The sequence below is a fragment of the Corvus kubaryi genome, unplaced genomic scaffold, assembly GCF_017639235.1.
Source record: "Corvus kubaryi isolate FWS band 111438036 unplaced genomic scaffold, C.kubaryi_AGA036_p1.0 split3-73, whole genome shotgun sequence".
NCBI lineage: Eukaryota > Metazoa > Chordata > Aves > Passeriformes > Corvidae > Corvus > Corvus kubaryi.
This window is the reverse complement of record NW_024582091.1, coordinates 35,446,278-35,470,643: the sequence shown is the minus strand read 5'-3', so window position 1 is coordinate 35,470,643 and position 24,366 is coordinate 35,446,278. Positions and strand designations below refer to the sequence as shown.

The 24,366-nt window shown below is 38.0% G+C and overlaps 1 protein-coding gene across 3 annotated transcripts in view; it reads right to left on the bottom strand.

Moving 5' to 3' along the window:
- Positions 1 to 5,579: 5,579 nt before the first annotated feature.
- The window catches only part of ENPP3 (ectonucleotide pyrophosphatase/phosphodiesterase 3), a 37,249-nt gene continuing 18,462 nt past the window's right edge, over positions 5,580 to 24,366 (bottom strand). For 2 of the 3 annotated variants that reach the window (XM_042017134.1, XM_042017137.1), the window contains 12 exons: positions 24,220 to 24,251; positions 21,387 to 21,514; positions 19,629 to 19,695; positions 18,112 to 18,199; positions 17,185 to 17,354; positions 17,013 to 17,073; positions 16,119 to 16,273; positions 12,571 to 12,706; positions 11,979 to 12,056; positions 10,491 to 10,623; positions 8,738 to 8,894; positions 5,582 to 7,228 (listed from right to left, as the gene is read on the bottom strand). In XM_042017134.1, the coding sequence (XP_041873068.1) occupies positions 7,055 to 7,228; positions 8,738 to 8,894; positions 10,491 to 10,623; positions 11,979 to 12,056; positions 12,571 to 12,706; positions 16,119 to 16,273; positions 17,013 to 17,073; positions 17,185 to 17,354; positions 18,112 to 18,199; positions 19,629 to 19,695; positions 21,387 to 21,514; positions 24,220 to 24,251 (1,379 nt within the window). In that variant the 3' untranslated portion in view covers positions 5,582 to 7,054. Of the gene's footprint in view, positions 7,229 to 8,737; positions 8,895 to 10,490; positions 10,624 to 11,978; positions 12,057 to 12,570; positions 12,707 to 16,118; positions 16,274 to 17,012; positions 17,074 to 17,184; positions 17,355 to 18,111; positions 18,200 to 19,628; positions 19,696 to 21,386; positions 21,515 to 24,219; positions 24,252 to 24,366 lie in introns of all 3 variants that reach the window. The other variant, XM_042017135.1, reaches the window with a different exon arrangement.

Genomic DNA, 24,366 nt, shown 5'->3' with positions numbered 1-24,366 from the left:
ATTGCAGCACTGTGCTGAAGGTTGTGTTAGGTTATTCATAACTGGGAAAGAGGGAACTTTCCATAACTGCACTAACAGCAGGTAGCAATTTCTCCCTGCATTTTGGAATATAGAGTGCTTATTATGTGAGATACAAAAATATTTTATTGTATTTTTATTTCTATATAAAGCTTTCACATTTCTTTTATGCACTTTTTTTGGTAATACTTGGTAGCTTTTAATAATAGAACAGTTGGCAGTACCACCGATAACATTTCTGCTGGATTATTTCTCGTAAGCATTTTCCTTGTGAGGAATACATTAAAAGAAAAACTATATAAACTTCTGTAACCCATATGGTTTTGCAGCATTTCACATGCAATGGTGTTTGCTTAAAAGTTCTCAAACACAGGTATTCAGACCTACAGAAATTTTCTATCTAAGGGTCTTTACACAAGTACATTAAATTAAATCTGTACCTCAGAGAACAGTTATGATGCCATTCATGTTATCATAAAATGTTAAAGTTTTTTGTAATGGAAAAATGCTTTTTTCTGGGCTTCCCATAGCTCATTCCATTCCTTTGTCAGAAGCTATGTGATTTCAATAACTAAATTCATCACCTCTACACTAAACTTTCTGAAAATCCCAAGTTACAGAAGCAATATGATTTCTGGCCTGAGAAAGCATGGGTAGCAGTGATCACAGTCCCAAAGACTGAGCATGAAGCTAGTTCACATACTGACTTTATTCCAAATTAATGGTTTTGGAAGCATGGTTGGCAAAGGAAGAAGTGGAGCCATAAGCTAAGGGCCAAGCTGGAGAAAGGAGTTGAGACTTCTTTCCTTGCAAGTGGCAACAGCTGGAGAAGGCAAAGATCACACTGAGACACAGATGATGGGGAGAAACATGACTGGGGCTGGGAATAGACAAAAACACACATTGGAGTAAGAGAAATGATGAGCAGGAACCATGGGAAAGATGTTAGACAGCAGACACAGCCAGTAACACGCTACACAGAAAAACAGGAACTTCGGCGGTTTCTTTCTACCCAATATTGTAGGTCAACTACAAGGAGAAGTCACTGACCAGTCCTTGTGTCCTCCACAGCCCACATTTTCCTAAGGAAACATTACCAGTCCTTTTAGAAACATGCCTCCCTGCCATCTCCTTTCCCACCAGACAGCATCCTGTTTGTTGTCACTCTGTCTGACACTACCTTTAGGAATCAAGATTACAGGGAATTATTTCCACCAAAAGCAAAACAACTGCCAAACCACCAAAAGCAAGTTTGATACACCAAACAGCACCTGAAAATTCTTGGAGATGTTCACAAATTAAAATTTGCTGTAACAAAATTAAAATTTACTGAAGCAAATACGAGCTCATATCATATGTGTTTCCTTAGCCTATGCAGCCAAACTGCTTCCAAAACTTTGTACTACTCATAAGACTGAATTGCATACCACATAAAATGCAATCTAACTCATAACTGAGTAAAGGAAGTGAGGCAAGATCTCTCATTCTGTGGAAAGAATTAGAGTAAGCAACAGCTTGAATTCACCTTTCCCATGGGTCTGCAGTTAAGCTTTTAAAAACACCAAGGAACAAAAAATTTCAATACTCTGTTTTTTTCTGCATTCAGACAGTGGTTTGTTTTTTGACCTTCTTCCTCTTTGCAAGTGAAGACTGTTTAACGGTGCTAGGGAGATATCCAGCATCTGTAATCTGAACAAAGTTAAAAAGAATATAAACTAGTTACATGAGAAGATGCAGACGATGCCCCTTGGGGAAGAGTGTAAAGGAGGACTGCAAACTAACCTCTTTGGAATATGCTACTTCATGAAAGTGTGTTCCCAGATGCAGAAAAGGCATCCTTTTCCCTAAAATGAAGGAAAAATTCATCATGAGAAATTAAAACTTAGTATCATTTTTGAATCATGTTTTGCATTCTTGGCAATATATTTCAAATGTTCTAGAGACGATAGAAATGGTATTCACAGATGTAGTTTTGGTAGCTAGACACAATTCCGTCAGCTTTTCCCCTGACAATAAACAAGAATGAGGAAAAAAGTCCAAACCAGCACAGCTGAATCTATGGAAATTACATTCACTAGCTTGCCTGAAAAGCAAACAGAGCTTTCTTTTCCAAAATGCTTTTTCTCAGCAATTCTCCATAAATCCTCCTTCTTCCTTGGGAGAGCTGGTTACTCCTGAGATTCGAGAGAGAATTCTGTGGTATGACCTGTATGTGATAATAAGAGGAGGACAGAAAGATTGTTAGTTTCCATAGATGTTATTAGAAGTTTTTTTTTGGTTGATCAAATTGAGTTTTTTATGTTTACAGTTGACTGACACAGCTTTCATCTGTGCTGATGGGTGTTAATCTGCTCATACAAAAAAGTCTGACATATCTGAACTGCAGGAATACAAGAAAACTTTTAATCTGCCTAAAGAATAACAGGCTGGCATTCTGCCACTAAGAAAAAAATCAGAGCAATATATAAAATCCACTGTCTTCAAAAAGCATTCCTGAAAAAGCACACATCTTAGCCTTGGACCCTTGAGGCGTTCCCATTGCTGAGTAGTCACTAGAGGCCTATAATGCCTCCAGAAGTGTCCAACATATCAGATGGGTCAGAGTGTGCCCTCAGCAAGTTTGCTGATGACACCAAACTGGGGGGAGTGACTGGTAACACCAGAGGGTCATGCTGCATTCAGAGACACCTCAACAGGCTGGAGAAACGTGCTGACAGGAACCTCATGAAGTTCAGCAAAGGGAAGTGCAGAGCTCTGAGTCTGAGTACCCAGCTCCAGACACCAGCATATGCTGGGGGCCATCCAGATGGAAAGCAGCCCAGCAGAAAAGGACATGGGGATCCTCAGGCACTAAGTTGAACACAAGCCAGCAGTGTACCCTTGGGGCAAGGAAGGCCAGTGATACTCTGGGCTGTATTGGGAGGCATGTTGCAGGTCAAGAGAAATGATCCTTCACCTCTACTCATCACTGGTGGTGCCACACCTGAAGTTCTGGGTTCAGTTCTGTGCTCCTCAGTACAGGAGCTCAGTGCAGACTTACTAGAGAAAGTCCGCTGAAGGGCTACCACAGTAATTAAAGTACTGGCTTATCTTTTCTACAAGAAAAGAGACTGGGAGTCCCTGGGGGAGAGAGCTGGAACTGGCCATCCTGGAGAAGAGAAGACCCAGGGTGGGTTTTATCAAGGTGTATGAAGAGTACAAGGGAGAGTGCAAAGAGGATGGAGGCTGGCTATTCTCAGGGGTACCCAGTGACATGGCAAGAGGCAATGGACACAAACTGAAATACAGGAGATTCAACTTAAACATAAGAAAGAAGCTTTGGTTTGTTAAGATCCACTATGTTTGTGTTGATCTGTAAAATGCATCTAGACTAACCTTCAAGTTACATACAGGTCTCTTCAGGTTTTGCCCCCAACTTGCCCTATAACTAGACCTTGTAGGCATTCAGAGATCCTCCTGAATTACTGTGGATATCCTTTCTGGAGCTGGTTTAGAAGAACACAGGTAACTGAAAGGACAGAATGAGGGGAAGAAAAACTGGGGGGTTTGATTTAAGGAATTTACAGAACTTAACTTTGGCTCATGCCCCCATCAAAATGTGGACCCAGATGTAGACCTCATTTTTATTTCAGCTATGGCACCACAGACAGTCATGCAACATTTTTAACTCAGTTGCCTTTTCTGTGTGCTTTGTAAGCACAGCTGGATTTAGTATGGTTGGAAAATCTGTTTGTGAACTGCTGATCCCACTGAAATCACAAAGTGGTCAAAATTCTCTTGTCCAGCCATGGCCTTCCTGAGAGAGTGGTTTCTAAATCATCTCCTGCTGTCACTGTAACTGTGATTCTGGGATCTGTTGTTGAGGTATGACCAGGCAGAGAAATGGAATCCTTACTGCCAAATGTCAGATTAGTTGAGCCTCTTCTTTGGTAGGAAGGAAAGACTGTGCCCCCCAGCTGCCCAGATGAGGCTGCCCTGCCTCTTGGCTTGTAACACCACTCTGTACAGTCCTTCGTCTCGTGCAAAACCACACATCCCTTTAGGGAGTTGTTCCATCTGTTAGGCAACAATCTGACTCACTGATAAGAGGCAAGCTAGAAAGCTCAGCAATTTTGTCTTTCCTTGGAAAGCCTCTGGAAAGCCGAAGTACACTTCCTCCCAGCCATGTTTCTATCACATAGGATATGACCTGGAGAAATGCACTTCTCTGCAGCCAGTCTCAGGAAGCACTCACTCTTCTCTCAACTCCCAACCATTACAGGCAAAGCAGGCTGTGGCTGAGCTTCCTGGACAGTGAGCAGGTTGGTTTGTGGGACACATCAGCTGCCAAGTCTCCTTAATGTATATTCATAAGCAATTGGTGTCCTTGGCACTTCTCCTGCTTTAAGTCTGGTTGACGTCAAACCCACAGCTGTCCCAAGTCCTGACCCTGGCTAATACTAAGTTGAATTCCACCCAGCACTTTTCATCCTTCAGAGGACACTCCTGTTCTTTGGTTCATGCTTCAGGGTCTGGGAAGGATTTGTATTTCCTGCCACTTTTAGACTATGGTAAGGAAAGTCACTCCAGTAGTCTTCACTTCTCCCTCCCCAGGGAAATTGTGATGGGACAGGCAAGTGCTGCTCTAAGAGGACACTCCTGAGCCTCCACTTTTCTCAAGACTTTGGGTCCAGAGGCATGACAGATTTGCCTGCCTCTCTATTGACAGCTTTTCACCCAGAGGTAGTAACTCCCCCACTGCACAGAAATGGCACAGTGAGGATAGAAAAAAATCTGTACTTACAAACACAATTGCACATGTTGTATATGAAAAATCCCACCATCCTATGTACAAACATTGCAGGACCAGTGCAGGAGGTAATTTTAAAAACAACCCTTTCTATATATATCCATTGACACTATTTCCCTTAAGGGACCATGTCCAAGGTAAAGGGTATTCTATGCCACTTCAATGTCTGCACTCAGCTTTGAAGGTACTTCAGGGGGGTACTGACAAAAAGCCAGCGGTCTCTGTAATAAATATTAAGTGAACAAAAAAGGTTTGTTTTATAGACAGTCTCACAGAGCCAGGGTGTGGTGTTTAGGAAATAGTAGCACTTACTAAAAAAACATCAGTTAAGCTTTTCCTTGGTCTGCCTTTTCTGGAGCATGATAGGCTGTTTCCCTTGCCTACTTTCTTTCATTATTACTCTGCCTTGCTACAGAGAAAAGACTAGATATAGGTAGCACCAAATTTCTATATCTGCTTAGAGATTTGGTTCTAATCCTCCAAAACTTAAAAGGACCCAAGCATAAGAGAGGGAAACAGCAAGGTCCTCCAGAGTTCAGACTTCTGATGTCTACAGGAGCACGCAGTTTCTCAGCTTCAATAATGGTCTATGGAAAATCACATTTTATGGAATTTACATTTTTAATTCTCACATGTAAGGTGGCTCTGAGAGCTGAGACTTGGCAACATCTGCTTTTACAGTCAGCAGATTACTTTGTGCCTATTCCACTTCAGCTTCGGGAGTTTCAAAACTGGCTGAAAAATACGGAAACAAAGGGCTTACCAATTTGGGAAAGCTATACTCACATCCCCTAGAAAACAGAAGATTGAAATATTCAGAAACAACATTCTTAGATCTCAGGACAAAGGAGAGCGGTTAACAAAGGAGGATTGTGTTTTTAAATTAAATACAGTGTGTTTATTTTGTGTTATTGTCTATTTGTTATTACTTTAACTTTTGAATTTCTCAGCATTTCAGAGTAAAAGAAACCCAATCCGTTTTACATATTCAGTCACTGTTCTTTTGTCCCACTCTTCCAGAGTAAGAGTGTAGATTTTTTTTTACTAGAGCTAGGATATGATTTACCATGCAGTGAAAAACCAGTTGTGTTCTTAACTGGGGCAGTTTAGCAGAAATTTGCTTTAGGTGGGCGGACTTAGATGCCACAACATTGTAAGGTGGTGAACTACAATTCCACGATGGTGTAATGGTTTAACTGAGATAAAAATCTTTACATTCAGCTTGGTCCCACATAGTGATTTTAAGATCAGTATAGCTAAACTCTGTCTGGTGCCTGGGCATACACTGATCATCTAAGACTTGGGGGGAGAAAAAATATCTTGTGGTGGGTTTGGAATTTTGTGCAGAAAAGGCTGGAAGTTTAAAGCTTCCTTCCTTAAACAGACATACCTCCTTCAGTCCACAGTTAGCTTTATAGATTGAAACACACTTTGACATGTTTCTTTAAAATGCCCACTGAGCCTATAAATCAAATTTTGCTATTGCCAGGCATTAGGAAACCATTGCAAATACAAGTAAATTGTAAAAATTGTAAAAATAAATACAAGATAAAATTCTTTTGTGTAGAGCATTTCTTTTACCTCTTCATGTTCAGATTGTTTTAAGATTTCTGAAGGGTACGGCATATGGCTCATTTACTCTAACGTCACTTCACTTGTTACTGGCAGAATGAATTAACCCAAGTGGAAAACACAGGTGATGATCACTTGCACTACATATAAACCTTTTGTGAGTCTCAATATGTTTTCATGGAATTAATAGGCAAGAAAGAGAAATTCAGAACATTTCAGGACATGCTAGTGTTAGAGAACCATATCCTTTCTGATAAACACAAGGGAAAAAACACACACACTCCTCTCAAACTGTTTCATTTTTCAACTCCATTGTAGAAGTATTTTATATAAAATGTATAATTCTGGTGTGTATGCACTATAAAATATGTCCTTTTGCATTTTTATTTAATCACTACTACTACTATATATGCTATATCATATGTCACGTATTTTTATAGTAATATCATATATTAGTTTTTGCATAATAAATATATATTCTGTATTTTGAAAGCCTGGCTCAGCAACAATGATTTAATTCACTTTAGATAATTTTATGCATAGTTATTATTCAAATTTTATTGGCAAAAAACACTTGACTGAAAAACACAAATTTGAAAAATACGTTAGCAAGGGAAAAACTGAAATCATTTAAATTTTCTTTCTTCCAAGCAGTGACACTTTTTTCAAAGATAATCAGTTGCTTTCAGTCTCAAATATTGGCAAAAATGTCTTTAGCCGTAAGATCTCGGAGATGGATTCATTTCTTTCCTGGTAAAAGTCAAGCCCAGTTAGCAACTCCACATCCCGAACACGTGCAGAATGAGCCTGAACTCTTTCTTCAACCCATTCAGAAAGTGTCTTATTTTCCTGTCAAAACAAACAAGAACAATGTTCAAACACATAAAAGGCTGCCTGTTGCTCTGTGGCAGTGTTAGGCAGTTACCAGTGTTTCACCTGGTTTGACAGACTAAGGGCCTCCAGTTGGTTAAACTTCTTTCAGGCTTTCCTAAGCATCTTTACAGCCTTGCTTTTAGGGATGTCATTTAAACAGAATCAAATAGATGTCTCTTCTACTCACCTCTCCACTTCCAAAGTGACAGAGAAGAAAATTATGCTGAAATAGCAAGTGTGACTTTTAACTACAGAATACATGAGTCACGTTTCAAACACACACGTAAGGACAGTTTTAGTTACAGTACAAATTAACTGCACTGCTCAGGTCAGTCAAGCAACAGGCACCTGACAACCCAAAAAAAGTCCTTACAGGAGCTCAGTCTTCATTGCTGGACAGCAACAATAGTTGCTGGTTAGATGGGGAAAACAATGAAAATGTAACCGCTAATCAAGCAAAAATATTATTTTCTCTTCCTTTACTACAAGGGCTTTTTGCAAACAGATGGTAATTTGCTTTTTCATTAACAGTATCTTCTTCTGATGCAAATGATCTGTTAAATGTATATTACTGCAAGAACATGATGAATATAAAGTGTGAAGATATTTGGGGCTTATTGCTAAATTTTAGAAATGACAGTCAATTTCTAAAGTATAAAGCCTAATTCATTAATTATTAGTCAACCCTCAACTACTAAAAAGATCTCACTGGGAAGTTGTGGATTGTCCACACTACAAACGGGGAGACACAGAAGTTGTTGCCAAGTAGGGCAAACTTGTGCTGTCTGGAGTTATGAGCTCAAAATTATAAATAAAAACCATCTGTGAGGGCCAGTTCAAGTCTGTGCAGCTGTACTTGTACAATATAGACACTGAGTTAAGGAGCCTTCTGCAACCCAGAGTTTGTGGAATAGACACTCAGCTGCCTCAACAATGCATATTAGACTCAGATAGTTTATTTTGTTTGCTACAAGGCATAGGATTTACTCTGTTACTGGTAAACAGAGATTTTATTTAACTCAAGTATGAATTTTAACTGGAGGACCATCGATCCAAATGTCTGCTGTGTAATTTCTCATAGAAGTGGAATAAATGATTGAAGGAATTTTCTAGCAACTGAAGGGAATAACACTCAAAGTCCTCTGATACTTCTGGAGTAAATTTATCCTGCAGTCTTCCATAAAGATATCCCATCTCCCTGTTGCCTGTGCTGCTGTTCTCAGCCCTTCTCAGGTGACAGCATTTCCCAGTCCTTTTATCAAACCTTCCTTTCTTCTTCCTTGCTTCCTATCAGCTCATTAGTTTCCAGCTACCTCTCCTGGAGCTCCTTGATCTTCCGGTGATTGCTTTAACTCTCAGCTCATTCTCAGCTCATGGGGAATGAGTTAATTTAACAGACTCACAAAGATTCTCTGGATGACTAGATTCCAATGAGAATCTGTTCACAAAGTTCATTGGTACACAGGAATGCAGAACTATACTTACAGCACAGCTTTCAGTGTTGTCAGGTCGATGAGGAATGATAAAAGACAAAGCATCCAAGGACCCTGAACAGTTCAGTGGAGTATAGGATGTATTCTTGCAGCTCGTCAGAACCACATAGTAATGGGTTGGGACAGGGATTTTTGTATTGTTTACATACCTACAAAACATTAATTCAGCCATTTATTGAGATATCAAGTATTAAAACCACTGATGCAATTAGAAATTTATAGAATTTATCTCAGCATATATCTTTCAATACTATATGACTTAAATTTCTTTTATAATTGAAAAAAATACTTGATGGGATAGACAGCCTCACCATTTATTTCACAAACAGCCAAATATGCATGGATTACTCTGTGTGCTACAAGCAGTCCCACTGAAACAGGACTGCTTAACATGGTCAATACTCTATTTTGCCAAAGCCAGAGATCTCTACATCTGGAAGAGTCAGGATAGAGCATCATATTTGCCCTTCATCATACTAAGAATTTCAGTGATGTGAATTGGAGGAGAGAGATGAGAAAATTACCTTCTGACTCCTTGCCATTGAGAAATGCCAGAATGGTGATGACTTGTGGCTGTGTGCTCTAGAAACCAGTTTAGGATACTCAACTGAAAATGTCTTTGCTGCCCTTTTCTGACTATTCTGCAAACATGGTCACTCTCGTGTATAAACTGATAAGGAGCTGAATGTTTCCCAAGCTTTTTTGTTCAGTATTGAACAAAACACCATCACTGAAATTATTATACTGCTCTGTATGACTGCCTAACCATGCTGACTAAAACATGATTATTCCAAACTAGAGGCAGCATTATGTGGTCAACTGGGTATTTCAGCATTCTGCTTGGAAGGAAGTTGTAGTCTCCCCTCCCTTCCACCCTTCTACTACGTGGCAGGCTGATTTTCCCATTCTCAAACCATTTTTAACAGATGTGGTCAAGTCTAGCCTGAATAAAACATCTCCAGTGGCAGATTCAACTGTGCAGATTTCCCAGCACCTTTCTACTCCATAAATGCTCTTACTCTCCCCCAAGGCATTTTACCTAATCTAAGCTGTTGTTCTAATTCTGGTTTTATTTCCTTCTGTCCTTATTCACTGACATAAATAATTAGTCTTTATCTTTTATGTTTATCTTTATCTTTTATCTTTATCTTTATCGAACATCTCAGATGTTGAAGTGAGCTGTGTAAGCCATAGCTATGCAAAGGTACCTCTCAGGAATGTTACATTTGCATTCCCAGTTACACTATTCAGTGAAGGCAAACACACAAATCTGACCTTTGGTAAAATACATCCATTTGAGACAATAGGAAGTGAGTGAGTGAGTGAGTGAGTGAGTGAGTGAGTGAGTGAGTGAGCCCAACAAGCAAGTGAGAAAATTATGCTTAAGCATGTCTTCGCAGGTTTAAATGTCATCTATTCTCTCAGCATTTCTGTTGCAGAGGCCCATAATCTAAAATCTAGGCATAATCTTGGAAAACTAATCACTAGTAATCACTAATCACTGTGCATGCATATAGAGATACACATGTTACTGCACAGCTTTTTTACTTGGACTTCAACTTCTATGGTACTGTATCTGTTTGCAAGAGCATTTCCTGTTGTATAAGTAATAGTGGATGTAGGATTACAAATAGAATACTCCATTATCCATGATACTTGTTTCTTGGTCTTTTTAAATAATAATTTTTGTGGAAACACAGAGGAAATCACATAGAGTTTGACTTTTGACTTTTCCATGTACTTACTGCTTAATTTCATCAGGGCTGTCAAAATGGCCATCATAATTGTAATCGAACACTGGTCCACTTATAACATTTACCCCATTCCTTTCTCTAGCATACTTCTGAAGAAGCACATTATGGAAATAGTCCCATATGTCTGCCATAAAAAGAAAATAAAAGCAAAATTAATATAAATTTCAAGTAATTTCACCACTGAAGAAAAATAGTGTGTGTTTTCCCTGTAGATTAATAATAAAAAGTTCAGAACTAAACTGCCCATAAAATCAGCTCTTTTTTACACAAAATTTGGATTTCATCAGAAGGGACATACTCTCACCTGCCATTGAAAGAGGCATGGTAAATGCTACTATAGTCCTGCAAAGCAAATTCCACTACTGGAGTGTATAATGATTCAATCTAAAGCTGAAGCTACAAACCTACAGCTGAGAGGTCATTAATTTCTGGCTGATCTGCCTGTACCTGCAGTGTGCCAAATAGTAGGAACTGACCTAATGGTTTTGTGAGAGGAATATTCACCACCTGAGAGTTAGTTTCACTGTACAGAACTCATATCAAACATCACTAGACAATATGGCTTATTTCACAGATGTCATTCCAGAAAATACAATTCGGATACAAGCTAGTGAGACTATTCCAATATTTACAACTGGCATGGCAAAAAAACCTGATGGGTTTGGGGCATTGAGGGCATCTCCTATTGATTTACCTGTTGTTTATGGTCTACAGTAACTTCTTGTAGTTTTCCTTGAAAAATTGGATCTTTCACAGTCTTTGATTTACTTGGAAGATTAAAGACACTGAGGTCTTCTGGATATCTATTTTTTTACATGAGTGAATGAATAAATGAGGTCTGAATGTATTAGAATGATAGTTACATAATTGGGTTTTTTCCACCTTTTTCCTTACATAATTCCTCTTTTTATCCATTTTCTAAGAAAATGAGCCTAGGCCCAACAGTAAAACAGGATCACAAGCAGTTAGAGAAAATTTCTCCTCTGTGATTGCAAACAAATGTGAGTCGGGCTGGATGGGAAGAGTTAATTTAGCTTACCACACTTGCATAATAAAAAGATCTATTATAGAAAGAGTATTGCAAAATTAATATCATTGAGGTCTTCTCTTATGATTTTGCAAAAAGAAAAAATACCATTTTCATTCACCTTGAATTTTCCCAAGGGAAATTTTTATGAGAGTTTCATGGCTAGCATTTCATGTTAGGACAGCACAGAGGAGATGAAGAGCAAATTCAAAAGCAAACAGGTAAGCAGAGAAAAGCAGAAATCAGATGGGACTATACACAGAAAAAAAACCCATATAAATGTGGTTTTAATTTTTCAAACATCTACTTTTAAGAAGTTTTAAATATATTTTCACAACATCTGGATATACAGCAGGCCATGCATTAATGTTTTAAATTCCTGTGATAGCTTTATCAAATCCAGAACCATAATTACAGAAAATTAATCATAATGAATCAATTTTGCAACCTACCTTTGAAAGCTTTATACATGGGAACAATATTGCTGGTGAGTAAGGCATCATACTGTTCAAGATCAGATGAACTGTAGTCTATATAAAAAGACAAAAATATAAATGAATGGAATACTATACAAAGACAAATTGATTCATGTGTCACTATGAGTTGTAGGTACATGTAATTCAATTACATTTTACATTTGAGCATGAGCGCATGATCCTATTGCAAACATATCTCCAAATTTGTTTGTACAATCTGTTCAATAACTAATAATTATCAAATTTGAAAATAGGAAATGAATATTTATGCAGAGGAAGAGGGACAGCCTTTCCTTCCAGTCCTTTACATCATTCCAACCAGTCTTCATCACATTCAAGTTGTTCCATCTTTTAAAAAAAACCCTTAAATGTTCTAAACCGAAAATATTTAGATACAAGTAGCAGCTGCCGTGCTTTTGGTCAGTCTGCAAACACTGGAAAGCTTTTTCTGCCCAACATGCTGATCCAAAGAAGTTTGTTTTGGTGCTCGAGTATATGTTTAAACATAAACCCACATCCAGCTGATTAAGACTTTCTAAGGTCTCTCTATAAAAAGAACCATGCTCACTGGGAGGATAGAGGAAACTGTGGGTCAGGGTCAGCCCTTCTGGGTAGTTGGAACAATTTTGGCTCCAAGCAACAGGGATTCTAACATCAGGCCGCAGACAGTCTGAAACGGTGGGAGGAAGAGGAGATGTGCTTTCCTGTGAAAAGGAAAAAAAGTATTACACCCACGGCTGTGGCTAAGCCAATGCTTTGTATGGTTTTAACTTTCTAGAATGGACTTCATTGAATCTTCTCCTATTTTCATAGTGAATCAGGTCAATGCAAGTACTGGACACTAATGGTTTCTGGGTAGTGTTTTTCTTCTACTTGTGTTTTTAGGTAATTCAGGGAAATCCTTATGCGCCATGTAAAACTGTAGCAGCAAAATAAGGCTATACCTTAGGCAAAAACAGATTACACATTTGACTCATTCATCACTTTTACATATTTCTGGAAACACAAACTTGATGTCACATCCTCCTGGAAAGCAGCTAGTATATAAAAATTACACTATCACCTCATCTTGGCATCTGAGGATGCAGTTTCTGTAAGAATCTGTGCTGCTAAGATTTACAGATAAAGAATACACAGTAAATTTAGTACATTTTACTGGCTTCACTAACTTCACCAAAGCATGTTAACATGCTAAGATCTGGCCAAAAGTGATTCTGACGAGTATAATTCTTTCTATAACCTTCACTTTTTTTCCTGTAACCTCTTATACACACTTTTTCATAATTTTACAATAACATTAAATCATCTGAATATGCTTTTCCGTGTTTAACTTTTTTTTCTCATCCTCATTTACATGGAACTTATTTTCATTTTGGTAAGAATGGAACGTATTTTGCTTTATACATTTATAAACAGTAGTTAAACATCTAATCTGATTTTCTGTACATTGTTTATTTTGATCAATTAAAACCAAGCAAAAATAAAGAACTGGAATGTTCTTCTCATGCCTTTTTGCACTCCTTGATTTAATTCATTTAGTCACTTTTATTAGAATTCAAGTAGATGCCATATTATGGTCAGGTTGTACATTAATGGAAAACATATATACCATATGAAATGAAACATAAAAGACGACAAAAGTCTTCCTTTGACTCCTGAACAGATCATGTGGCAAAGAAAAAAAACAAAACACATTCATCACCAATTTGGCTCCTCCTATTTCAGGTCAAAGAACCATAATGTCTCCTGAAGAAAGCAGTTAAAACTAAAAAATGGCTGTGCCTATCCCATCATGAATTGTCTTTTTTAATGCAGATTATTGTTTTTTGATGAGTCTGTAATTAATGTCAAGAAGTATGAGTTATTTGCATTACATGACAGAATTCAAGCATCTGCTGTGGTGTCTTATGTCAAATTCAGTCCCCTTCAGGAGTTCTTGTCTTTTTGCAAGAAAATGTGCCTTCCTCCCTGGCAGATGAGTAAGAAAGAAAACAAATGTCCTTCAATCTTAAATTTTCCTTATTCCTGAGAATACTAAGCAACCAAAACACTATCTGATGCCATTTATTTAAGATCAGCAAGTGTATGTTATTCATCCAGTTTCAAAACTTCCAAATCACACAAAACCAGCAAAACTCCAGCCTGCATTACCTAGTTTACTGTTTAAGCACTTCTTTATATACCCCATCTTACAAATTGTGTAAAGCACTGTACAGGCTGCATCCAAACATAATTAACCCAGGATGCAATACAAATTCTGTCATTCCCAGGTATTGTTGCCAAATCTTACAGTCAAAGGCATTAGCTCTATCTCTGTCCTCACATAGGTGTTGTAATTTACAAAGCCTATTTCTCTTGATTAGCACATGTAATAAAAAATCATAATCTCAGCTTACTGTGCAAGGTAAGTCAGTGTGTGAGCTCTTACACTCAGAGCCTTTCACTGTTGTGTCTCTGACACTATTACAGATGGGATTTATTCTTTCCTATTCTTTCTATAGAAAACATACATCATTGTATTAGAGTCTGCTGTGACCTATATCCTCCAATACTTCAGTCCCAACCATTCACTGCTTCCCACAACGTTGCACGAACTGCTCTTAGAAACTCCTGCAAAATATGTATTTCTCTTAATTCAGACATTAAGTTGAGCAGAAACTTTCTTTATACACTTCCCGTGCCTGAAGTTGACCTACAGGAAAGCCAGAGAGGGACTCTTTGCCGAGAACTGTACTGATAAGACAAGGAGTAATGGGTACAAATCAAAAGAGGGGAAATTCAGGTTAGATACTAGGAAGAATTTTTTTCATGTGAGAGTTGTGAGATGCTGGAACAGCTTGCCCAGGGAAGTTGTGGATGCCCCAGCCCTGGCAGTGTTCAAAGACAGGTCTGATAAGGCCTTGAGCAATCTGGTCTAGTGGGAGGTGTCCCTGCCCATGGCAGGGCTGGGTTGGGACTAGATGATCTTTAAGGTCTATTCCAACCCCTTACCATTCTATGATTCTATGATTCTTTGCTAACTGAGAATTTGTTTTTTAACAAAGGAAAATGTCTGAAAATTTATTTGGGTTTTTGAGCTTTTTTTAAGCTCAATATTAAGAAGACTGCAGCTCTGATGGGACTTTTTAATCTTTTAAAAGCAAAATCAGACAAAAAATATGCCCACAATTAACTAGCTTTCATTTGTGTAATGCACTTTCATAGAAAGGTTTAAGGGCAGATCTTCAAATATGAAGTATAAAGAGTCCTTTTGAAATGGACATTTGCTTAAATGACTTTTATCCTTCTTAGGATTGAATTCCTGATCCTTCAACCAGACAGTGAAGAATCAGTAGAAAATATGGAGTGAAACTTTCTGAAATACTAACATTTTAGCAGCAATTACAATAATTTCCTCATATTCGTACTGATAAATAAGAAATCACATGGACATCAATAACAGTCCTCTTCAGACTGAAGAATCAACATAGAAACAGTTTCCACTAGGCAACTTAGAAAAAGGGTCAAATTATAAGGGCAAGTAAGCCCATGAATGTCCATTCATTTACTGACCCTGAAAACTCAAACAATTTATTCCAGAGCCACATACCCTTGAACACTCAGAGGTTCATTCAACTATAATTACACTTTTCAGAAGTGATATCATGTAACAGAGAGCAGACAACATACAGAAATAAGCATTAGTGCAAACTGTCTTGTAGAGTTGCACAAAGGATATTTAATAGGAAAAATATCGTGGTACTCATAGGAAAGCTTGAAATTCTGATTTGGAAAATCACACCCTGCTTTTCCACAGGAACTGACAGGCAAGGGGACCATTGTCTTGACAGCATATCCCTTTTACAGAACAGGCTTAATAGAACCAGCAGCTCTATTCTCCTATCTCTTTTGTGTCCCTAACAAATGGTAATTCCCACTTTCCCAAACTATATTTTAAGATAGCTGAAATTTAAATGATATCAAAGACACTTTTTCAGACACAAAAGCCTTAGTCACATGACATCCACCAGCCCTTAAACAGGGTTCCTGATGAATTCCACATTTTTAATCCATTAGATCCCATATTTAAGAGTAGATATTTGATAGATAGTAGATATTTGATATTTGATAACCTACAGGCTTATCCACAGTGTAGGCAGTCCACAGCGGCATCCAGATATCATAGCTGTATCCACTCACATACTGACGATGGGAAAGGAGGCAGTAGACATTTTCCTTCTGAAGAACTTTGGGTCTCCCATATGGCAAATGAGATGAGCTTGCCTTGTTAACTAAAAGTTAAATAATAATTATCGATTTATTCTTCTATAACATTTGGGATGGAACAAAGGGTTAAGAAAAATTGTTAATTAAACTTCAGAAAATACAAGTAGATCCAACAGTAAACCTGGTCATGTGGTTCTTTAGGCTTATAAGTAGAATAAAAAATGTAGAAAATAGTTTTCATATTATGTTTAATGTACAAAAGTCAATATATCAGCTTAGCAAATTCTTGTTTCTTTGAAATTTCATACCAATGTAAATATTTTGAACTTATCTTACCAAGTGGAGGTGAAATTTACATCTTATTTGACTAGGAGGCATTACAGTGTTTCTCAAAATTTCCAGAAACACCATTAAAAAAAAGCAGAAAGAAGTATCTATGAGAATTTTTGATCAGAGAAAGGCAAAGTAATGCATGCAGGGTAAGGAACAAGAGTTATGGCACATAGCCTGACAGTGCTCAGATTTTCTCCAAGACCATTGAAATCTGTATGGTGTTTTCCAAAATTTTAATGGGACTCAAATCCTATTCTTATACATACATGAGGCTTTAACAGAGCTCCTTAGCATTTTTTAAAGAAATGCAATGGAAAAATAAAAAAAAAATTGTGCTCCTGACCTGATTTTCCTACTTCACTTTCAATTGTAATTAACGTTGCAAAAATTCCCACTGGAACCAGTGATATAAAGTATAAACCAGGTGCAGATTTAAAAATACTGCTGCCCTCTTCATTTTTTGCTACTTACTTTCTTCTGCGGTGAGATTTAACCTCTCATTTAGCAGTACTTCTTGTGACGCATTTGAGATCTGTAAAATAAAAGAGAATTGCTCAAAATGAATCCACTGCTTAGAAAAAAACAAAGCAAGCAGAACACACTTGACAGAGATGATTAAAAGATGCCAGAAACCCCTATTTACTTGTGTGCAATTGCATCCCAGGTCATCTGCAGGAGCCAGATTGGAAACTGGACATGAATAGGGAGATGAGACTTCCCTTGGATGTGAAGGATTGTAAAAAGGTTTCTTTAAGAGGTGATTCAAGCTGCCATGTGTTCCATTGTTTTGTGCTGGTACTATCTGCAACAAATCTGTTGAAACATTTGAAATTTGTAAACATATTTTAAGACTAAAATGGTATTTTAAAAAGTCATTCTCTTTCCAATTCTACTCATTTCCTAGTCATTTTAAATGTAGAAGAAATAGCTTATTCCATTATTTAAAGTATTATGGTAACTACTCCCACCAACTTGCAAATTTCTAGGTCTGAAGGTTCTTTGCTATCTTCCACTGCATCAAGATTTAGTCATTATAGATTTGAGTACTGCTGATACAGTTTTATACACTGTCATAACATTCATAAGATTAGATGGTCTAATGCAGACTATAAATGTTATTGCAAGTGCATCACATTGCGAAACATTGTAGTAGCCTATTGCACTTTTGTGTGATGCTTTAATCCGTATTTTCTGAGGCACATGCTTCCTAATTGCTCGCTGCTGGGACTGCAATGGTCCATCCTAAGTTATGAGCAAGAGCAGTTGCTCTCTACAAGATTCTTATCCACAATTCCACAGGCATCAGTTTGAGAGCAAACCCACGTGGCAGGTGTGGTTCCCCCTGATTCTTTAATGGAATTCTTCTGCAATCAGAAAAAACCTTCAAAGCAGAACAACTTCTGGCAGTTAATCTCTTAGCACTGTAAAGAAGGCCTAAGAGCATGGCTTCAGTGTTTTGTTTTTGAATGAATTCTCTCAATTTTTAGCTATGCTTCTTTTAGCTCTTACAACACTGGTATTTGAAAACACTAGTAGTTTATCATTAAAGTACTGGATTGTTTCTACTCACCACACATAAGGTTGTAAACCTCAATGTTTTCAAAAGCATCCACTTCTGTTTTCTCTTTAAAGCTTGGGCCATATGCTAAGAATATAGCCTAGAATGTAATAGCAATAATAAAAAAATGGGTTATCTTCAGAAATCCAAATCCAAAACCAATTCAGTTGCACTTTATGAAAACTGAGACAATGGCAAAATATAGTATTTTTACAGTCACAACAGTTAAACATACATGATTGTTCTGGTAAGGAAGGCAAATTTCTACCATTGCACATAATTTGAAGAAAATTGCAAAACAAGAATTCATTTAGCATGATATTTTAAACTGTATCATGAATCTTACTTGGTTTTGGGGTGTTTTTTTACTACCTGCTGCACTCTGAAGTCTTTGGGTCACTTAAGAGTCTATGTCCATGGCTAAAGAGAGGAGCAGGGAACTGCAGAGGCCCATTCCAAGCTCAGCAGAGACCTGTATCAGTGCCACCAATGGTACAGTGCTGGACAGCCCTTGCTGGAGCCTGCAAGCCTTGTTGCAGAACACTGATAACTATGTACAGTCTCACAGGAGTTTCTACTGCTTTAGGAGCCTCCTGAGCTGCCTGCCAGGAGATACAGGAAACATGACTAAACAGGAAAATGATCTGTTCTAAAATAATATTATGTGTCCATAATGGAAAAGGAATTTTTAATTTATTATACAAAGATGACATTTTGCTCCTTTACTAAAAAAAAAAAAAAAAAGCCTTGGTTGTGGCACCTCAGTAAGCTTATCCATTATTAAGGTTTCATGGTAACCAGAATTTACCTTTCTTTCCATACAAACATTCACCATATTTCTGATCACTGACATTTGGCTTTAACATTGTTGTAAAGATCTAGAAGAATCTGATTCTTAGGCATGAGACTTAAGAGTGGCATGCTTGATCTTAGTTAAAGGTTCATATCACAGAAAGTACATGAAAAACCAAAAGCTCAAGACCTCAAAATACTTTCACTGTAACCAGAAGTGAAAATGAGATGAAACAGCAACACAGGCTATACTAACATACAGGCTATGCTAATTATTTTTTTGTTCTGGTGATACGATTAACTCTGGTAAGAGAAGCAGAGACAATGAGATTTAACTGATTTGAGCATACAGGCTTTCAGATGCTCAGATGAACTGCCAGAGCCTATGGAGATTTTTTGGTCATTGCCTCAGTGGAAGAATGACAAAACAAAAGAATTAAGTGTCCTGTAGCTAAACACAGTAGACTTGGTTTACAGTAGCCTACCGGTCTCCAAGCAGGTAAGGTAAGCCCAGACTGGTTTTACTACAGGACCCCAAAGAAACAGGCCTTGCACACATTGATGAAAGGCAATACAAATATTTGGACCTAGTATGTGTTAACAGTTTACACATCTTGTTGACAGAAAAGAAAAAGTACACTGCAAAAACTATCATTATTCTGTATTCTGGTGAGTTACCTGGCACATCATGATTTTGTATATAAGAAAGTACAAGACTTGAATAGAAATCGTCCTACCTCCATACTTTTAAATTCGTTGTCATAGCCATGGTTACCTCCATCACAATATGTGTAACTTGCATCCCTAAGGAGAAACCATCACAGAGTATAAATAAAAATGACACAAATAGAAGCACTTAGTAACAGTCATTGTGGCTCAGAGACACAATCATTCCTTAAGAACTGACTCTGCCATCATACTGCAGTACTTATGGTTCATCACTGTTCACTTCTATGAAGATCTCTTTCTCCTTTAACAGAAATTGCTGTGGGCAGTAATAAATTATCCTAGATGGATATGAGTGTACAGTGAAACAATGTTTTCAAAATAAATTGAAAAAATTGCTATTTTTGAACTGAGGCCTTTGCCTAGCTACAAGTTGCAGAACAAGTGTAATCTGTTTAGGAAGAATTCCTAGTTACACCCATTTAACAGAAAACTTACCATGGGAAAACTCTGCTGTTAGCCTCTGTGGAATAATATGAATATGACTGCAAGAGAATTTGCCTTACACAACAGTGCATTTTCATCATGGATTCTGAAGGGTAAAGAGACATGTGGATAATGTGGGCTTGGGTTACAGAATTAATAACATGTCAGAATACTCTGACATAGTGACTAAACCTTATTTTTACCTACCCATTGCTGAGACACATGGAAGAATAAAGAGACAGTCGCTCCATGCCAATTCAATGCACAGTTGTCAAGTGCATGTATCCTGCTTTCAGAGGCTCAAGAACATTTGAGCACAGTTTAAAATAGGGTGATGATAAGACTTTTTCAGGGCACATTTCTTTTTTATGTCCTGGACAATTATTTGGCTACACCAAAACAAACAATCAAGTTGCATATTCATTTAGATCAGGCATTTTCTAATGTTTTAGCAGTCTTGAAATTCCAAGTTGGATCTCGCTTCTCCTGCGGCAATACTGTAGCTCAGTAAATACAGTATTGCTGCAAACACTACAGATGTCTGTATTGAGTTTTCAAAGCCTCAGGTCTAAGCCTTGTCTGAACTTGACTTACTCAGAGTTATTTTTTTAATGTTTCACTCTTGCAGCAATTTTTTGTAATGACCAGGTAGTTATGTCTAATTTTTTACCTTTTCAGCTTATCTTTGCGTGATAATGCAAGTACACCTAACACATGTAGAGTGCACCATGTCTACTGAACTGAGATGTAATGTTAACTTGCAGGCTAGTGAAGAATGGGCAAGCTGTACTGTTAGCATGCATATAGGAAGAACCCCACTGCAATCACAGAGTGAGGAAGCAGAAACTTCAACATCCTATTCTTCCTGATGAAGGACTCCTAATGCTGATCATTGGCCATATCCACACGTGCACCAGACTAAAGCAATCAGCCTTAGAGAAGGGCAGTTGAGGGGTGGTGACTGCAATGCCAAGAAAAGGGCTAAATATGGGAATACCTTGTGTAAAAATCTTACATTATTGTTTGCACTATTTTTGAGAATTTTTCTGTTAGGTAGTATCAATTTTTTTTCTTTTAAATGTTTTTTTTTTTCTTTTGGTAAAAACTTGATGTGGAGCAATGATGATTCTTGTATTAGACTGTTAAGTTTTGAATCACACTAATTCTTGGGCTTTTTTTCTATGAGGCATGTTTCCTTTTTACACAGTATGATTTTAACTGTAACAAACATGGAAATGTAACAAGTCTAAAGCACAACAGGAAATGAAGCATCTGTGAAGGAAATTAAAGGGATGAGAGTGGGATTAAAAAAAATAGCATAACAATCACACAAATTATGTTACCTCACAGCCAGCCACTGTCGATCCACCAAAAGATGAACTTTATCAATACGAATGTTGTTAGCATAGTGGAACCGTTTGGGCAGGTCAGGAGTCAGATAGGGCTTGAAGTGCTGAGGGGATCTTCTGCACTGTGCCAGAGGAAAGAGTCCAGTCACGAGTTTCGCTCAGCTTCAAAAACCGTCCATCATTCAAAATTATCACAAACATCTCAGTGACAGGAATGCAAGCACAAAGCCCATTATTCACAGACAGCTTCTCGGATGACCTGTAGATGTCATTTTTGGCCCCAGAAGCAATGCAAGGAAAAGCGACACTTTTTTGGAACTCTTCGAAAATACACTACATACAATATGTATAGCAAGTCCACAAATACTGTGGTAAAAGTACACCTAAGGCTGGAAGATACTCAGTAGAAATATTTAGTCTCTATTTCTGTAATAATGTCACTGGTATCTAGTTGATAAGATCACACTTTACAAGAGAAAGTTCCCTGGAAGTTTATTTCTGCCACCTTCAGTCACTTTACAGTAAGTAACAAAGCAAGCCAACTATACACAATGGGGCAGTCTAGGGTTTTAGCTGCAAGCCTGAACACGTAAATGTCCATTGCTCAGCTGTTAGCTAAAGGTCTTCGCTTTTACACCAACATTTAGTGTGTTAATATAACACTTGCATTAGCAGGCGTGCCATGGAAGAGCTTGGAATTGCGAGCCTAATGATAACCATAGGGGATACTGCAAAGACCTAACTATATATGGCCATTAGAAGCCATTCCAGCTGGCTGCAAGCATCATGGCAACATTTCAGAAGTGTTGCTCCTGATCAGGCATCCAGCACTGGGATAACCCAGAATATCTGAAATGCTAAGGGAAGAGCTGCTAGGAAGCTGGGTAGGCCACAGAAGTGGACCTGTTTTACCACATAGGCTGTGCAAACTATACCATGCCTGGGGTCTGATCTGACATCTTCACTTCTAAGTACTAGAATTGTATGCTCTGCACAGGATGCAGACTTTAAGATGTGACATGAGAGTAACCATGCCTCAATAGTCATCAAAGAAGCACAGAGGAATCCAGGAACATGAAAAATAAGGATTCAATGTGTTTGCTAGCCCAGAAGAAGAGGTCTAATTAAAAGGAAAAATAGAGAAAATCAACATACGACTTTTATGTCTATTCATTAGCAATTAATATACAACACACAACTCCCTTCTCTGAAAAAAGCACTCATTCTAGTAACTTGACAGGGACAAAGTACACTAACCATTTATGAAGAGAAAAGGAAGGAGGACACGTCCTTACACCAGGCTATTCCCATAAGGCATGAGATGTCACATCTCTGTAACTATTAGCAGTAGCAGTTTCAGCTGAGCTTGAGAACATGCAAATTGTGATATTCCCATCATACCATGCTCTTTGATATGACAGACTCCATATCATACAGCAAGGTAGGGGATGTAGCACTGAGAAAGCGCCTTCAGCTGTTTCCAGCCATTGAGCCTACTCCCGCATGTTCAACAGGTTAAAGGAAGACCTCTAGTGGTGATTTATCAGAAACATACCCATCTAGGAGTCCAGAATTTTTACAAACTGAAAGCATTTTTCCTAAATATACCACAACACCTGTCTACTACTTAGCCCAGGACAAGCCACAGAATAGAAAACAAACTGGCAATGAAGAAGAGAAGGGGGAGTTATGACAACACACTGAGAGCAAGCAGTTTAAATATTTAACTCACTGTAAATTGTAAAAGGAAAGAAATACAAAAAGACAACTGTCCTACAAGATTTTTAGTTTGTCCAGCACATTCATCCCACGTTGTATTAATGTATATGTTGGACACAACAACAACAACAAAAAAGGCAGTGAATTATCTGTCTAAAAAAGTGTAAGGAAAAAACATGCACTGTCACATCTTAACACCTTTCAGTAAAAGAAATAGGTTTGGTCTTCCTTTGGTTTGCACTTCGCTCTGCATTTCTTTGTTTGTATCCTTCGGAACTCAGCTGTCAAAGTATACCCACATGGGAGACACGGGCAAGCTTGGATGTGCCCTCAAGTGCTACATCCACTCAGCATGGCTTAGTTCCAAGCAGAACTACCAGTACAGGACCCTGTGGTGGTGCAGCATACATAAAAGCACTGCAAGTATTTCAGTGATATGTCAAAAGATCCTAAGAGAGTCATACTGCCTGATGCCAAAGGCCCATCTTGCCTAGTACTCTGTTTCAAAGCAGATCTCCAAAACTTCCAGAATCAGACACTTAGAGAAAGTGTGTAAGAACAAGCCAAGTATTGAATGAAGCTTCTTTCTTGTACCTGTTTAGTTTCACCTAGGCTTCAGGGACTTTTAAAGTCAGGTGTTCCTTGTGGATCAGGTTTAAAAGCCCTTACAGGGCTGCCCTGCATTAATGTCTCTAAAATTCCCCCTTTCTATTTCTATTTCCAGCCTCTACAACACTTCATGGCAATGTGCTCTACAATGTCGTTACCTGTTGTGTGGAAAAGTTACTTTAGCTTAGCCTGAGTGCAGCACTTGTGGTTCAGCGCTAACAGATGCCTGTTGTCTAAAGCATCTCTGTGCTGTATTCTGTTCTACCATGAAGATACACCCTGGTTTCTCCCCCTGAAGTCAGCCACTTCTCTTTCAAAGTGAAGTAAGTACCTTTATGCATCATCTTTGAACAACTTTGAGAACTGCCTCCCATGGCACACTGGAGTCAGTACACTATTCAAACTGGCACCATAGTTCCATTTTTTTACAAACTGTGTTTTTTCATCAGATTCCTATTAAGAGTAGCTATGAGTAAAAGTTACGAGAATATTTACTCACTGTGAGGTTTTTAACGATTCCTTCTGAGTCAACTGTTAAAAAGAAAAGATGGATTAATATACATTTGAACAGCTGAAGGACAAAGCCTCATGAGAAAAAACTTAAACACAATTTTGTCTATAAAATTTTCCTTATTAGCTTGTGAAG